The following is a 17,726-nucleotide window of genomic DNA, read 5'->3' as shown; positions in this document are numbered from 1 at the left end:
CTTCACACTAATCCCTGGTAATCTTCACCGAGGGCCATGATCCCACATCAACGGCGTTACAATATTCTATAACCGTTGGAATATTTCATATGTGCCGATTTCTCCACCAGTGTGTACATTTTAGCGTTGACAGTACAAGGTATATTCTGTGCTCTCTCTTGAACTTAGCAGGTTTTGACAGATTTATGGAAGGACAGATGGCCATTACGGGCTGAAAGCTGACAAGAGGCAGTTCAGAGCATTGTTAACACACTTGCACAAACTCTCAGCAGTGCAGCGCTGTGCAGAATGTAATTCAGACTATAGCTTTTTTATTGCTGCCTATTTTCTTTTGTCAAAAGAGCCTGCTGTGCACAGCAACAAATGGCTGCCATTACCCAGAATGTAATGGGTGTCAGACAAATCACGTAACACAAACAATCAAGAGTATGTAGGTCATATTTCAACAGAGCACAACCTTAGCAATATTTATGATTACTGCATTGAAATGTGCTCTATAATAAACAAGTACCTCTACATCACTCACACTTATGTACTTCTGCACAGCAAATCTGTTAGAAGTGGTACATACTCTACAATCAACCCCCTTAAACAGTCTTTTTCTTTTTAAAGTAAAAGGCAAGTATTTTTTCATGACATGCTATAAAACCATTTTCTTTGTAGGGACTTTTCTTTAATTGAATGGCTTCAGTAAATGGTACGTTTGCACTTTGCCTTGCTCTGTCTATATACTATGAACTCACTCGGTGATCTTGTGCTTGAAAATAGCGTACATCGATTTGCCAGCGTTGCTGCTGAAGCAGCACCGACTTCCCCGTGTCTGTGCAACAAAAGGTGTCTGCATGTGTGCCGACTCTGCCACCTTGCCCGAGTGACTTCTTTCAAGAAAGTCTCTGGGAGAATGAAACTACTTTTGATACATTCCAAAACTCCACTAAAAAAAACCCTTAGTAACTCATTTAGCTCAGCTAGGTTGATAAGCAGAAATTAGGGGAGTGCCTTTGCATAAAATGTGACATCTTGAGATTTTAGGACTGATTTGCAATGCTGTTTTACACAGACACCGATCTTTCTAAAACTCTACTGTAACTGTTAGCATTTAAATGTTTGATGATGTTTGTTGTGCTTTGAGGGGGCTGAGAATTAGTGTCTTTTGGGGAACACAGCCCTGGAACCTTTTTACATGTGCACTGGGCTTTTGAAAGGCATTGAAAATGAATTCTTTTATACCTTTTAAGTTTTAAAATGGATTGTCAAGGGAAACATTATTTAAGGCCACTTAAAACACTGAACACAAGGTAACAGCTCATTCAGTAAAAGAGTCAGAAGAGCTTTTGTGTGGCACAAGATTGCAGAAGCCAGGAAAATATAACAAAATTAAATAGCCATCATATAATAAAAAACTGCACGCTTGTTGAGTATTCAGTTTAATCCTGTTGTCAGTGCTGCAGAGAATAAACACAGACGCCTGAAAATATCAAATAATTTACTAGATTCTATTCCCTCTGGACAACTCTCTGAATCTAACACCTCATTTTATGAGAAATCATTCTGAGGTCAAACATGTTCTTATATGACAGATTTTAAGTATTTGTTCTGACAACTAAGAGGTAACACAGATCTAGAGGTGGGCAAATAGCAGGGTATAAGTATCCTCAAGGATGCTCATGAATTCCAAATGACTATTCAAGCTGATTGTGTTCATAAAGCTTTTCTGTCATCTTTTTGGAGAAATCAAATTTTGCACCCAAGAAAGACGGGTGAGGAGTTTTATGCTTAGGTAAATTACAGGGATCTGTGTGCAAATGAGAGACTTTTCACCAAGTCACCTGTTGTAGATAAGAGGGTGGAAATAGCCTTCCAGTTACTGATTGAGCCTTAAGTGTGTAAACTCACTTACATAATAGCTTTGAGTATTTAGGAGTGTAGGTTTAAAAAGACACTGAGAGAACAGAGAGCGCTGAATTTCAAACACGCCACACCATCTAACTTCTGGCATTTAGAAGTTCAGCAGAAAGTCTAAGACAATCATTGAGGAGCCCTCTATCACCAAGAGAAACACAGCCACCTCCAGAGGGCGAGTCATCCTCCTAGTCCCTGTGCCTGCAGGTGCCCCCTCAACCTGACTGGTAACAAAGAGGAAAGAGGTCTTGCAGTGACACAGAAACGTCCCATGTTCCTGGAAGACATTACAGAGGTTCAAGCCCACGGCCTTTTAGCAAAGGGTTGGCAATGCAGCTAGCTGTGGAAACAAAGGGAGAAGGACCTCTTGCGAGCCTCTTACTCAGAATGAGACTCACCTTACACAGAAATTTCATCCACTACATTATCATCACCTAGGACTCCCTCCATATCATGATGTTCTCGTCCATTTTCCTTAGAATAGCACTAGAAATCAGCTGCAGGAGTTGGAATTTTAGATAGCAATGGGCTTATTCCTCTATCATAGGCCATTTATTTAAAGCGCATTCAAGGAATTCTTATGTGTGGCTTGAAAACACTTTAAAAAAATATTTGTTCCTTGTAATTTGACAAATCAATGTTTTGACAGTTTTAGGGAGGACAAAGTTACATTCACGACTACTAACAAATCCGTTGTAAAGCAAGATACAGCATCGGCAAGAGAACGGTTTCAGTTTGCCTTTAGATACATGAATCCAAAATGTGCGTGTGACGAAGATTGATGGCTCATGTGGGAAATGCTTTTATTTATTTATTTTTCTACTCTATAGTTAATTCATCAGTGAGGGAACCAATGTTGTTTTCAGCAGAGAGATCAAGAGAGCTGCTATTTATATTAAAATACTTTGTGCTTCGATAGTGCGAGCAGCACTGCTAATGGTCTTTTCAATTCGGCAGTGAGATCAAGGCAACTCCTATTTAAATTATAATAAATAGTGCTTGTACAGTGCAAGCTGCCCTATATAAGGACAATGAGCAATGCGGTTATCTGGATATAATTTGGAGTTGCCAGGGTCTCACTTAAGAACTCCAAGGTATTATTAATCACTACTGCCACTATTTTTTTCCTTCTTTTTTTTTTTTTTTTTTGAAAACTGAAGTGGGTCCCAATTCTGCCACGATTTACTCACATACGCTGTAAGTTCTTCAGTACTCAAGGTTGTTTCTGTTATGCACTTGTCTGCTTCCAGCACAAGCAGACTCATGACACAAGACACTACTGCAATATAAATGAGTTAAAAAGACATGCACAACCACTCATCTTTTTATAGATTTATATACATAAACAAATATAAAAATAAAATCTACATGTATGTGAAGGCAGAGATTAATACAGCTACCAAGTGATGAAATACAATCTCCTGAAACCTCCTCACAGGCGTTGTGAAGACCAGAGCAAGTGCAACATGAAGTCCAAGAGCCACCATCATGTACGCTGCTTGGTAACACTGCCTCAACTCCCTGGACACACACGCTCCACCAACTCTTACTCTTCCTGATTATCATCAGTTTATTTTCTAGCTAGACTCTATTTACTTCCAGAGGAAAAGAAAATCATGTTTTCATAGTACAACATTCCTGTTCACCTATTTGTCCAGTTGTGCTGTTTCACAGCTTCTGACGCATTTTTTAATACTCTAGTTCTCCTGGTTATATTGTCTAAGACAACTACAGAGCTGTTTTGTTTCCTCCTCTGTGCACAGCTGATGGAACGCAATGAATTTGGTAATACCAAGACCATTCCCATTGCCATTATGGAGGTGATATTAGAGGACTATCCATGGGTCAGACCGACTCCCAATTTCTGTCTAGTCAGCTGATGGGACGAGCAGGCTGCTGCCTTTCTGGCTGGGAGAAAACACTGCTCCCTTCAGTGATTTCAACTTGTATCACTGCTTGTACCACTCTGCTGTAGTCACCTCATCTGCCCCTTTCAGTTGGCAGCACTAAGCACTGACTTACCAGTGTGCTTACAAATGGGCACCCTCGTGCAGATTTGCTCTCCAATAATGATAAAAAAGGCTTCTCCATGCTTCAGGCCTACTGGCCCTGAACAGGATTATCCTGCTGCATACAGTGAATTTGCTATGTTTGTGTTGGGTTTGCAAAAAGAAGGTGCATTGGAAGGATGCTTCCTTTTGTCATGGGAGGAATGATTAAGACTGCAGGTTTTCAGGTCACAGCAGAGGAAAGTGTGCATGTTGAATGCTGAACTAATGAAGAAGTTTCTGAAAAAGTGAAATGATGGTTGTAGGGAGGTGAAAGCCCAAAGGACATACACAAATCTAGTGCTTGGGCCTGCTCTTGTGTAAAGCTGCCACTGAATTTAGGGGCACCAAGCTGATTTATGGTACCTGAAGACATATTTTGCAATGCCCCCCAAAATGCTAGAGATCACATAATTTACAATCCACTGTTACCCTGAAAGAAGCACATGCCAAGTACATCTCTTATTTTTCAGTATTACACAACTGAGAAAGAAAACTGTCTTGGCAATAGCTCAGGTGAAGCTCAGCGTGTGCTCTTGTGCTCAGTTCTGGACACTTCAGAAAATGGAGGCAAAAGAGAGTTCAGAGGAAAGCAATAAAACAGATCTGACTCTGAAAGAGTTGACTTTAGCGGAAAAAAGAGCAGATGAATTAAATGAGTGCAATGGGTGGTGCATGAACTAAACCAGCACATGATAAAAAATCTACAAATCTTCAAAAGGTACAAACACCAGGGATCTGAAAGGAGGAGGAGGATAAAGGGAGGTTGTGTGAAGTGTGCTAACAGAAGAAATAAAGAGAAGGGAAGAATATAAAATGAATACCAATTTTAAAAATTACCTCTAAGCTATGGAATAGTTTTTCAGTGGCAGAGGAGAAAGCTGTTATTTGTGATATATTAATCCAGAATTGACAAAACACTGAAACATGCAGTCACGTACAGCCCTAGACCAGCCTGGAGACAGACTGGATGACATAACTTTTCCATCTGTAACATCTATTACACTGTGCTGTGGGGTTTGTCTTTGAAAGATGGTGCTTAGCAGTACACAAATCTATGGGGAAATGGGGAAGTATAACAGATAAATGGTTTCATTCATATTTTCCCAGAAATTATGCTCTCTTGTGTAGGTTTGGAGCCATACTTTCAAACATGTTCCTTCTCGGGTAATTGGACAAAAAGTCAATGCTAAACTGCACTGCAGTTCCTCTGCTGGAGACCTCTGTGAGATCTTGGTGTACATGTGGTATGTTAAAATGAACAAACACACACACGAGCCATGTTTAAAGGAAGAGCCAGCACTCCCCATTTCTCACCTGCAGTTCCAGAGAGTTCCACACTTAAGGTTTGTTCAATAGTCTTGTTCTCAAATGGGGAACCCTTGGGATCACTGGAAGACAGGGCACATTTATAAAAACAAGCTGAAATGGAGTTGCTGTAGCCAAAATCTATTGAACCCCCCTCCCTTTTATAAATGTTTGCACTTTTTAGTACTTACTTTGGTGACTCGGGCGTCAATGGAAGTGATAAACTTGTTGGTTTGGCTAACGGGAAAAAGAAAACAATTATAGAATATTAAATATTTAATATTTAAACTCCATAACGTATACTAAAAAGATTTCTTTTTATTTTGGTGCTGGAATCCCATGTTAGTCAGCTAGGGCTGAGTTCTGATAGTTCAATAGCCATTTCAGTGTATCTTAGGTAGATAAATAAGGAGACTCATCCTGATTCCTTATTACTGGTACCAAAAGGGCACCTAAATTTCAACAATGATTTACATCAATTACTGTAACTCTGAAATACAGTACACAACCCAAATGCCAAGAACCTTTCAGAAGAAGAATGGTACATGTTAAAAATCAATGAAGAACTCTACAGGATACACTATGAAAATGTTATTTCTCTTAGAGTTAATTTAGACTACAGTTCACGTTTTATTTGGAAACAGGAGCAGCAGAATAACTACGAAGTAACAGAACGTTATGAATATTCAGTTAATTTTACTTCTACAATATACAATTTTATATATAGCACTGAGAATAGGTTGTTTCTATGAGGCCAGAGTCCAACCAGTTATAGTCCAAATTTCTGCAAATTATCCTGCAAACTATGACAAGCCATGGTCATAGTCACAGATGGTTAAAAATGGGGTTGAAGCTCTCAGCACTACAATCCCAACATACACAAAAACCAAAGCTCTAGTTATAAAAACACAAGCCTTAGTAGCTTTTATTCATGCAAACTTGTATTTTCCCAAAGCAAGCCAAGAACTAGGATATTGTAATACAACTAAGATTCCTTTAGTTGCCAGTAAAATGTTTAAAAATTAAAAACAATATTACTTGCAAATTTTACTTTTCAGAAGTTAGATTGATGTTTAAACGCAGAGAGCATTGTACCAAGAACAACAGCAGGGGATCTCTTCTGCAAATTAATTACTTAAGACAAAATGTTCCCCTTGAACACTCCTGCACTGCAGATCTTTTGTCCAGAGTGTCACTACTGCATATTTCATATTCATTCCAAGCTTGGAGCTCCCATCAACATTAAAGGCTTTTATATGCAAATTGATTACTTTTATAAGCTCTAGAGCATTCCTGAAGTAATATTACTTTTTTTTTTTTAAATTAACTCAATTCTCAAGAGCTGCATATTGTTTCTCCTCCTCCTCATATGAAAGTTAGAAATGGAAGCTCAGGTGCTCACCTCAGGTTCACCTTCCTCAGAAATCACTGCCGGAATGAGGAGATGCACCTCAACGAGTTATTTGTCTGATCTAGCACTGCCGCTGATTTGTGCGTAAAACCAGGTGCGGTAAGACTGAATGTAACCTGACACATCTTCGTGTGTATTTTATATATATCTAGGGATAGCCAGTGGCTACCTAGAAGTAAAACTGGCTTAAAAAACCCAGACCTTAGAATAAGGCTCTGGAATAAAGTTTCATACAAAGGCTTCCACTTTTTTTTAGAGGATAAAAATCTACATAATCTTACCCAATTTAGGCTTTCTAAGGAAGTTGAATGTGTAAGAGCTATTTAAGCCTCTAAAAAGTCTCATTCTAGCTCTCATTATTCCCACAGAATAGTCCCACATCAGAATATATATATAAAATTCTGAAGCTCTGAGGCACAGTGCAAATCTGCCAGAGATGGGCACAGAACCAAAGCGTTATCTCACACTCATATGTATTCATTTTAGGCAGATATCACTGGGCTCTCCCACTGAGAAATCCGCATACCAAAACACACATCAGTTTTCTTATTGCTAGGCAAGGGCTTGACCAAACAGTATTCCTGCAAAGGATTCGTCCTCACATACAGCTATTGATAGTGTAAATATTTAGCCAAGACACTATCATTTTCCATGGTGCCTGTTTATTAGAGTTTCAAGGTCTACTGTGGTGTGTTTTTTTCTTATTAAAAAGGGTTCACATGAAGTTGCTTGTCCCTGTAAATTGAAAACATTCAGGTTCAAAAGAACTAAGTTTCCTCATGGGCAAATTTCAATGCAAAACCACAGATGATCTTTGGCATGAATGGGTTTGTGGACGTTCCCGTGGGTTTGCAATATGTTTGCAACAATAACCCTAAAGGAAAATACCGTTTGACTTATCCTTTGTAAGCTTTCCCTAACTTTGTAAGAAAATATCAGACCCTGATTATTTTTTGAAACAGAAGGAGCCAATTTTCTTGTACTTTTGATTAAATGTATGAACAAATGACTGCAGGTCTGCAAATATCAGTTAAATTTGCAAGGTTGATTCCGCATGAATTGACTGTCCAAGCTGAAAGGATTATATTCTTGTATTTGTATTATATGCAAATCCATTGATATTGAAGTCATATATTGGTGAATGAAGCAAATTTGATGAAAAAACAACATTTCAGAAGCCTGTAAATTAAACTGCAGGAATTAAGAAGAGAGTAATTTCTCTCTGCCTGCAATTTCACCTGCAACACCACCAAAGTCACAGTCCTCTGTTAAACACTGGTGAGTTAGCTACATGTCCCTTTGGACTGTCCTAACCTCTCCTCCTGCACTGTTTCCACAACCCAAAGTGCCCTGCTTCTTTGCACTGAACCTACACAATTGCCTCAGCTGGGGAAAAAATGCAGGTCTGATCTAAATAGGAAGATTTTATAATCCATATTTATGTGTGTGTGCGCATACACCTATGTATGTGTATAATATACATGTGAATATAGCATGTTACTCATGATATACCTTCTCACATATCACCTTAACACCCAACAGTGTTAATAAAGCCCCCTGTAACTTCTGGCAGGTCTGTGTTTCAGTACCATTGCAGTAAGAGACCCAGGGTTTACACCTACAGTTCAGTCTGCATTTTGCTGTGAAGCAGACTGCTGAAGCCACCCAGAAGAAATGGCAGTTGGCATCCAAGAAGCTCTAGGGGCAGTTGGATTTCTTTCTTACAAGAAACGTTGTTCAGAGAATTTGAGACCATAATGGGGAAAACTATACTTAGGATGTCAGAATGTACAGCTGCGAGAAGGGTATTTAGTGGTGGGAAGGGAAGATTATTTTTATTACGTTTGCTTATACTTCCTAGTGAAGAGTGAAAAATTAGATTTGATGGGGGCTGAAAATGCAGGGAGGGGGGAGGGGAAAAGAAGAAAAAACATATACAGTTTACAATTGTTGCTTTAAAAATACCAGAACAACACATTTAGGGTCATATCCCAATCTCTGTTGCAGCCAGATAACTTCCATTGATTTTAGTGGAGTCATCCAGGATTTGCGCTGATGTGACTGAGATAGGCATCTGGCCTTCTAGATGCCAGGCCAATATATATACATAGATGTATTTTAAAGTAACAGTAACTTTAAAATAACCTCCCTTTGGGCTCATAAGCTTTTAGAGCTTTCCTTTATCTTAGAAAAACAGGCAGGGGAAGAGAGGGAGAGAAAGGGAGAGAGGGGGCTTTAAGTTGCATCTCTGTCATAGAAGCTGCTTGTAATATAGACCAGTTCTTTATGCATCGGGGAATACTAAAAGCCAACACAAGTGTTTAGTTTTGGCCATAAAGAATCTGAAAAGAGAGAGAGAGATCAGGACGGCAGCTAAACTTTCAACTATTTACAAAATAAAATTACAAACCGGCATTCCAGCTTTAACAGGAATGACACATTTATTGCTTTCTCTGTAGCAATGAGAGCACTATTTATTGTCTCTTAAGGACTATGTGGCAGGTTAACAATGCCTTCAGTTTTACACTAGCAAAAAAGAAAGAAGCTCGCTAATGAACTGGCCTGCCCAGCTTGTTTAGGGGTATAATGATTTCTTAGTGATACAGTACTGTATGAGTAAGTCTCCAGCTAGCTTGTTATATTAACATGAGGTATTTGTTAAACTTTTTTTTCCTGAGATTTTTTTTCTGAGGCTGGGGGCAATAGAGACAGGATTAAAACTGTTTAAAAGCTAAATCTAGCTAACTAATTCTAACTTCATTATACTGTTTTAAAATTCTCCCTGCACAGAAGAGATGCCGGATTTACAATACCAATCCAAAGAACAGAAGAGGTATCGAGGATATTCACAACAGCGGTATTTCAGCTTCCCTGCGTTACTGCTGGTACTGCTGGTACTACTGTGTTCTGCAGTCCCACACCTACCTTGCAGATGATTTGTCTGAGACTGCAGATGGGGCTTCCTTCTGGAGGTGCATTTCTCTTTGCTGCTGTTCCTGTTCTCTGCTGGTTTGGTCTGAGGAGGGTCATCATTCGTAGTCAGATATTTGAGAAGTTCAGAGCAGGGACGTCTTTGAGGCTTTTGCTGTTGACAAATGCTCTTTGCTTTATTGCTCCATGAATTCTCAGTCTTAAAAACGGGGCATAATAAAATAAAATAAAATAAAAAAAGCTAAAATTAGTGAGCTGAACCTTATCAGAATGGATATAGGTTTTCTGAAGAGATGAGATTTTCAATGAAGTATTCAGTCTAAGTGTACTAGATCTATGAGCTGTGAATAATTGTTTGCAGAACAAGGAAAGAAAATTACATTTAAAATTCCTAAATGACATTTATGCAGCTTTTTATTTCATTTCTCCTACATTTCAATGTTCCTACTCAGCAACATGTAACTAACAAGACCCTACAGCGCCTTTACTGTGAGCAAAAAAATAAGCTGGTTTAAACCTTAATTTGCTGCTGATTGCTTGAGCCCAGTATTCACAACTCTCTTAAGTACCCCTAAACGCTCTGTTTTCAGTTACAGTGAACGGCAAGACAAACATTGTTTAATACTGCCTGCTAACAGAATTATATCAGAGCCCCCATTCTATCCAATTAATGGCTGATATACATCTTTTGCCAAGAATCCAGTGTCATTTTTCTTAGCTCAGACAGCTGGTAAAATGGCAGTCCCACATCCTGGAGTCACTCATAAACAACACCAGCCCATCAGCAAATTTTATCGTACCCCCTACTACTCTGTGTATCAATAAAGTAGGCAAGAGTAACAGACGGTGGGACTACAACTGAACTCTGCCAAGAGAAAAAGCATAAATTAAATATTCAGAGCATAAAGGAGCTCAGGTGATTTTCTGGAACTCAGTCTATAATCTGTTGACTTTTTTTTTTAAAAGCAGTTGCAAGACAGTAGGCAGATTAACACAATACATATAGATCTACTGCTTGCTTGGTTGCTGAAAGCATAAAAGACCTTGTTGCACTTTTTCTTTCTTTTTTTTCTCTTTTTTCCTTATTACAAAGATTAAGTTTGTACCTTAACAACCACAGGGCTTGTTCTGATCCTGTGATTAGTGTTTGCATGGTTTTGTGTGCTGAGACCACTGCATTCATTGTAATTTAGCTGAGTGTTGGCTGGAGCCAGCAAGAGCTTCTTAAGCTACAAACACATCAGGGAAAGGGAGGTGGAAGGAAAAGAGTAAGTTATGCATCTTTATGGATTGAAATGACTTATCTACATTTTTGCATAGTTACTTAAAGTTAGCTATATCAATTTCAGCAAGCAAAGTACAATAAAACAGAAAGAAAGGCTTGATATTCCCCAGAGCAAACAGATTTCATTTTCTTCTGGCTTGGCAGCGTATTTCTGCTCCCTTTACTGCAGTACACTGAGGGGCAAGCAGAAATGACAGGGGTCTTGGATTTCTGAATCCATGGCAAAATGAAATTCTCGGCAATCTGTTTGACAGAAGAGGCCTCTGATCTAAACAGAGACGTTAACTTTAACAGACTAATGGATACAGCGTCAAGATGCAGGTATCTGGTTCTGCTTCTGCAGAAGCCAGTGATAAGGGGCTTTAAGCAGAAACAGAATAACGTCTGAAACTGGTTTTACTGAGCAAAATGCATATAAGGTTTCACCCACATCCTCACCCAAGGTTCAGTTTTGCCCTGATTAGCACTAAGCTGGTGAAATCAATGTTAAAGGCACAAAATTAGCCCTATGTCCCACCAGACTCAATGGGCCTTTCTTTACAGATCACCAAAAGTGATGTCTAAACATACATACAAAAAGAGCCCCGAGAAATGAAATATTAATTAAAAACGACTACCCTGACTTATTTGAACAGAATGATAAGCAAAAGTGTCAGCCATTAGCACAAGAATCTCAAAAACAGTATCTTTAACACACTTTTTAATAGACTGCCGTATTAGTCATCCTATGGCTATTTGGTGGGGTTTCTTCCCTGCTTAATTTTCAGTTCTTTACTTGATTTTCTTTTCCAGTCTAAATGAAAAGTCCAGACCTTACTGTGACTACATCATACCCATGCAGCGGGTAGCCAGAGGCACATCCAATTCCTGTTAAACAGTAGGAAGGGTTCTTACTAGAGACGGCTCTTCTGCCTCCTGAGTTGGAGGGGTGCCGTCGGGCATTGGGGAAGGGCTAGTGGCATTTTCGTTGGTCACATCTCCATCTGTCAGTGCATCAAATGAAGGCAATCCATCCTCATCCACGGGGATGCTGTCCAGTGTTTCAGTGAGAACGGCTAGCAAGTTTGCCTCGCTCTCTTCATCTATCTTCTGTGGGAGGGGACAAAAAAAAAACAGAACTGGGTGAGAAGAGAAAAGGAACAAAACGATGCCTCTGTATGTGAAAAAGCAGTCAAAACACAGTTAAACCAGCCCTTGAAACAATAACCTGCAACAGCACCTTGGAAGATGTAATTAAGTGCAATAAAATTATCCATCTCTGCGTCCAAGAGAAATCTCTTTGCATTCGCATTGTATTGCTCTAGTTTACTTTTCTTCCACAATTCTTTTTTTTTTATCCATGTTAACAATGAGAAGTAATCACCCAGGGATTGTATTACAGGATGTGCCTAAGCTGCTGACACTTGATGATGGTGTCAGCCCAGGCTGGCTCTTTCTTTTTCTTTTCAACGCTGAACATCAGCTAATTGACCTGACAAAATTACAAGAATCAGAGAAGACAACAGCTAATCAGAAGACCAAAATGAATCACCAGTGAAATTTGGAAAAGCTTGTTCACATACGCGGCCTGGTGTAAGAAAGAAAGGTTTTCCCCTCCGTACTTCTGGAAATCCTTGCTCCAAACCCAAGCAAAAATCTTCTCATTCCTGAGCATTTTGGCATAAGACTAGCCATCAGGACTCATATTGTAAATGGCAGGCTCTTTGGGTTTCTTTTAAAGAAATGTATTAAGCAGGCTGCCTTTGAAGTTGTCCTTTTGAGTTACGTCATCTAAGTGCTCAGTGCGACTATTGTATGCATTTATCTAATTCAGACTGCAATTATAAAAAGTAGATTAATTCCTAATCAGATGTGGCTGTAATGTTAATTTATATTAGGTATCTTATTTCAGCAACAAGACTTCTTTTTGTCAAATTGAGTACATTTAAATGCCTTCTGATTTTTTAATGAAATACAGTCTCTACTGTATATTAAGGTACAGATTTTTGGAGTACTCAGAGCTCTGAAGAATAGAATTGTGTAAAAATCATTATATTTATTTTTCAGAGAGATTGGAAATTGATCTTGACAGATCAATTATCTAGGATTCCTAGGCTGATCCTAGTGCTATTGAAATAAATCAAAAGCCTTTCACTGATTCCAGGGATATCAAATTGGGAGTTTTTCCACCAGCTTCAGAGTGGTTCATCACGCTCCAGGGTTCACACTTTGAAGAGATTTCAGCTGAGTTCAAATCTCATAGTTTAAAAGTGAACTAGCAAGGAATACACCAGTAAGACAAACAAAAGCTCTCCCTTTGAAAAAAATTAGAAAGTTAAAACAGTCAACAACAAAACATTGCCAGTAGCACCGCAGAACAGAAAAAAAAATCAAGTAAATCTGGGTATCCCTTAGCATGACTTTTTTCAGTGATACTGTATCTACCAGACTCCGAACAGAGATGCTCATAAACCACACAGATAATTGCTCCTGCCAGGCTTCCCTGCCAAATCACACCTCACAGCTTCTTACAGAAAAGCTCTGTCTTCGAGCTAGAAAGCTATGGCAGAGCACAGACTGTTCTGGTGCTTACAGCACCATCCCCAAGAAACAAATAAACACTCAGGCAAAGCTAATGCTAAGGAGAAGCATTTACTTAGAAGGCCAAAAGGGGCTTGGCCACTGAGAAAAAGAGTCTAAGTCCTGGTATCTGGTGATTTCCACCATACCAAGCAGACACACGCACAGTGCCGTGATAATTCAGTGTGCAGAGGATGGAAATAAGCAGAGGGAAGCCACCTTGCGCATAAAACGGCGCTCCAAATGCAGCTTTTCACAGCCACTTTTTGAGAGGCAAAGAGGAAAATTACCGTGCCTCTTCTAGAAAAGTTCGAAAAGGTGTTATCAGGCGACAAAGTACTTTGCGATGTAATGAAGCGCTGACTTTTTTTCCAACGGCATTTCAAACCCCTTGCAGGCGGTGGGATGAATGGTGGCGAGAGCCAGCCCTCCGCCCCAGGGTGGCCGCGGGGGGTCTGGCTGCCTGCCCCAAAGCCCCGCACCAGGAACTTCGCCAGCACATCTAGCTGGTGGGGCGCACCATCGCCCCCCCTTACTGAGCCTTGCAGCTTATAAAGCTGGCAACAAAGCTGGAAGTGTTACTATTTCTAACGGGGAATGCCTTCTTTAATAATAGCATGCCAGAAGAAACCCTGCTATTTGCTGTTAGCTGCTCAGCTCTCGTGCTTTAAACAGACATTCAAGTGCGCTGACATTCAAGAACAGAAAGTTGAGTGGACACCGGTCCTCATCACAGCAATTTCAATTAGTTTTGTACAAGTTTCAACATTCAAACACCCCAGAGAAAGCACAGGATGTGACAAAGAGGACTCTGTTAAACAATTAATGTCGCTTTCCATTATTGCTTCAGTCCCAATTTACAGAGCAAATAAATCAAAGTCACCACAGATGAAGCACACTAGCTGGCTAACACATGTCTATTCACAAACGACATGGTACCAGGAACACATTAGTCAAGAAAATGACATTGCAAGATAACCTTTTAAAGGTTTAACTATGCTATTGCTCCTAATTGTCCTAAATTACTGTTTATAAAGAAACACAATTATTAGATACAGCAGAAATGGTGCTGAGGGGAGATGCGGAGGGAGAGATGGTCAGGTGCATCAATGTCTGAGCAATAATCACTGAAGCAGCAGCTTTCTGCTTTGCTATCGCAACCTGAGTCTTAGTGTTGACAGCACTGGGGAGAAGCAACGCCATGGCCAAATGCAGGCTCCTTCATGGTTTCAGCACTGTCATCAGAGAAGTTCATGTTTCAGACTGGCATCCAACCTGCACATCACACAGGCTCGGTGAATCAGGAGGAGCTGAGCACCTTCGACCTCCGCCGAGGTCAGAAGAAGTGCCGCGTGCTCTCAGGAACTCTCTGCCGTGTCCCTAACTTCCAAGCAGGATCATACTGAAAGGGTTTGCTTCTGTCTAAAGGAGGAGATCCAAAGTATTTAGACCACCTAAATGAACTACAGTGCATAAGAAAAAGGGGTAGAGGATAATCTCGAATGTAAATCCACACGGCAAATACACGCAATTATTAAACACTTATGAAAACAATTCATAGTGACTGCATCTTGCTAACTAATGGGTCTTTTTAACGCAGAAGCAGTTATGCATCACTTCCCAGCCACACCGCATGAACTTCTTAGCGTCCTTGGTTGTTAGTTTAACATAAAGGCATCGGGGCCAGAAGTTTTTTGACCCCTGTAAATTTTCACCCAGCTGAAGCAGGCAAGGAACCAGTATGTCACTGAACGCATACGCTTCCACGTTTCTGACAGCAAAAGTTTCTGGCGTATCCAGAATGGCATTAGCTCTGAAAAGAAGTAAGATTTGGCATTGGTGCCACTGTGCATGGGCGAACGCAATGCTGTAAACTGCCAGAACACCTCAAAAATGAGTGATCTAGGAGCCTAAAACCATGAGAAGTGTCTAACTGTGCTCTTCTCTGCTTTTACATGTTTTGTTCTAATGCTTTAATATTTCTACAGCACTAAAAATAATTCTCTGTCTGAAAACACTTTATTAGTTGTGTAACAATCTTATTCTAATTGGTTTCTGCCTTCAGTAAAATGTCTCCAGAGACATTCTCTCTTTGGTCAGTGAAAAGCTATAAGAAATGAGTTGATAATTTACCCACACAAAGGTATTTAAATCCTCTACCCCTGATAATTCTTTCTCCTTTGCTTATTCTGCCTATTGATGGAGCCAGGTTCACCTCGCGGGTAGCATTTTATGTCTATAATACATGTTACTTGTCAGCAATTGCAGATGCCTACAACTGAGCTGTAATGGAGACTCGGCCACCTTGTCTTTCCCATGTACCAATCCCTTCTTGAAAACCTTGAAGCCAGTGTGCCGAGGTCCAGATACAGGACTCCACTGTAGCTCTCCTGCAGTCAGCTTGGGTATGCTGATTCACTCCAGAAAAGGGTCAAGCCCATCATTTAGAAAATCTCTTCCAAATGTTAATAGTATCTTCCAACATTTTCCCTCTGGTTGATTCCCTCCGCCTTTCATTTCTGATTATTACATGCACAGCGTTTGCTTACTGTATCTCAAGGAGTGAGATCAGCTAATGAATGATAATGATGCTCTAAAGTTTCTTTACTGGTAATTTGAACAGTGCAGGGGCCCATCTTGATTCATACTGAAAGATCAGGGTCTAAACTGTGGTATTACTCCACAGCCCTGAGGAGCTGGGAGCAGTGGCAGCTTGCCACGTCTTCGTAAAAACCCCAGGAAACTTTGGGACAGATCCGCAGCTGGTGGAAGCTGTCACCGCTCCAGCAGCCCAGCTCGGTAAGCAATTCAGAGCAGCCAGGTGTACACCTGAACTCACAAGGGATCACCATTTCAACATATCGACTCATTTCTCCTCAGTAGCCTAAGATCTATTCATAGCATAATTAACAAAGAAAAGAAAAGATTTTCCTCCAGCTGAAAATATCCGAGTGATCTAAAAATGCTAATACATTATGGCACTACTTTCAAAAGCACAAAAATTACTTGTGAGCACATCTGGGACTTCCAACAGGATTTAATTCCTTAATGACACATTTTGGAATAAGAACGTCCTTAAGATTCACACCTAGGAGAAATGAGGGGTACAGATTCGCCCCTTTTTGCACGTAGGGATGCAGAGGCACCGAAAAGCTCACCAACACCACCCCAGCCCTGAGCACCTCCTGCCAACAAACATGCAGGAGTAGGGGCAGATGGTATCTCAGGCCTGGACCCACCAACCAAGCTTTGCTACCCGAGGATAAGGAGCCGCAGACTGGGCAGAAGCACAGGGAAGGTAGGAGGAGGGAAGGGACTAGGATGCAGGCTGGTCTTCCTGCTCCTGCCAGCAAAAAATGAGAGCTGCGGCTAGGGATGGTGAAAGAGAAGAATTACAGCCCAAGTCTTCCCTCTTCTGGAGCAGAAGGAGCCAGCCTGCCACGCCACTGGCACAGACAGTGCTGTCACGGTGATCTTGCTGCCTTCTCAATGTGCTGTCCAAGGCAAGTGCCTCCTTCTCCTCGACTTAGAACTGGCCATACCTGGCAGTATTTTCTCCCACGGCCAAAGAGGAATCAGTGGTCCAAGTGAAGAACCACTTGTTCGACCCCACCTGCTCGCAACCAGTCCCATGACGTTATATATTTTGAGAAGTATTTCAGCTTTTATTTTACTGTTCAACTGCTTTGCAAATCCTTAGGCGTCCTGCGCTGTCTTACAGTAAAAATCCACATGATGCATTTGCATTAGAACGTTTTTCCAAGGTCCGTTAGTCTGGTCCCCAAGAGACACTCCCATAATTGAAATGCTTAAGTCCAGAGCTATCAATTATCTTTAAAAACAAAATGGGAGTCCCACTAGGAGAAAATTACAGCCAGGTTTCTTTATATGTAGTAGAAATGTGGGGATTAATTATCACCACCCCTGTGCAAATGCCTTTAGGGTATGGGAAGGAAACAAGAGATCTTCTCTTTTGAAGGAGACAGCTATACTTATACTCCTCACATGCACCTGTAGGCAAAGACCACTTGAATCCAGAGCTTGCCTTCCGCTTTCGGCAGTCCCATTGCCCAACGTATGGACCGCGTATATATCTCATCTGTAGGATCGACCACATCCCCGTATTTTACGTAAAAGCTTCACTCCAGATGGATTTCTGGAGATATTGTGCAGACCTGAAGCAATATGCTCTGCCATCCCACTCTCCCCCAGTACAATGTTAAATAAATAGTGTAATTATACTCAGTGCAGGTACTGCAATGCTTAACTTCCAGAGCTAGGT

The 17,726-nt window shown here is 40.5% G+C and overlaps 1 protein-coding gene across 1 annotated transcript in view; it reads right to left on the bottom strand.

Moving 5' to 3' along the window:
- Nucleotides 1-12,003, bottom strand: part of PPARGC1A (peroxisome proliferator-activated receptor gamma, coactivator 1 alpha) — a gene marked incomplete at its 5' end in the record, with an annotated part of 28,972 nt that extends 16,969 nt beyond the window's left edge. The window contains 5 exons of the mRNA XM_009575120.1: nucleotides 5,268-5,341; nucleotides 5,450-5,495; nucleotides 9,595-9,799; nucleotides 10,707-10,829; nucleotides 11,780-12,003. Of these exons, the coding sequence (XP_009573415.1) occupies nucleotides 5,268-5,341; nucleotides 5,450-5,495; nucleotides 9,595-9,799; nucleotides 10,707-10,829; nucleotides 11,780-12,003 (672 nt within the window). The remainder of the gene's footprint in view (nucleotides 1-5,267; nucleotides 5,342-5,449; nucleotides 5,496-9,594; nucleotides 9,800-10,706; nucleotides 10,830-11,779) is intronic.
- Nucleotides 12,004-17,726: the final 5,723 nt, after the last annotated feature.

Source organism: Fulmarus glacialis, unplaced genomic scaffold, assembly GCF_000690835.1.
Source record: "Fulmarus glacialis isolate BGI_N327 unplaced genomic scaffold, ASM69083v1 scaffold6523, whole genome shotgun sequence".
Classification (NCBI taxonomy): domain Eukaryota; kingdom Metazoa; phylum Chordata; class Aves; order Procellariiformes; family Procellariidae; genus Fulmarus; species Fulmarus glacialis.
This window is presented reverse-complemented; position numbering and strand designations above follow the sequence as displayed.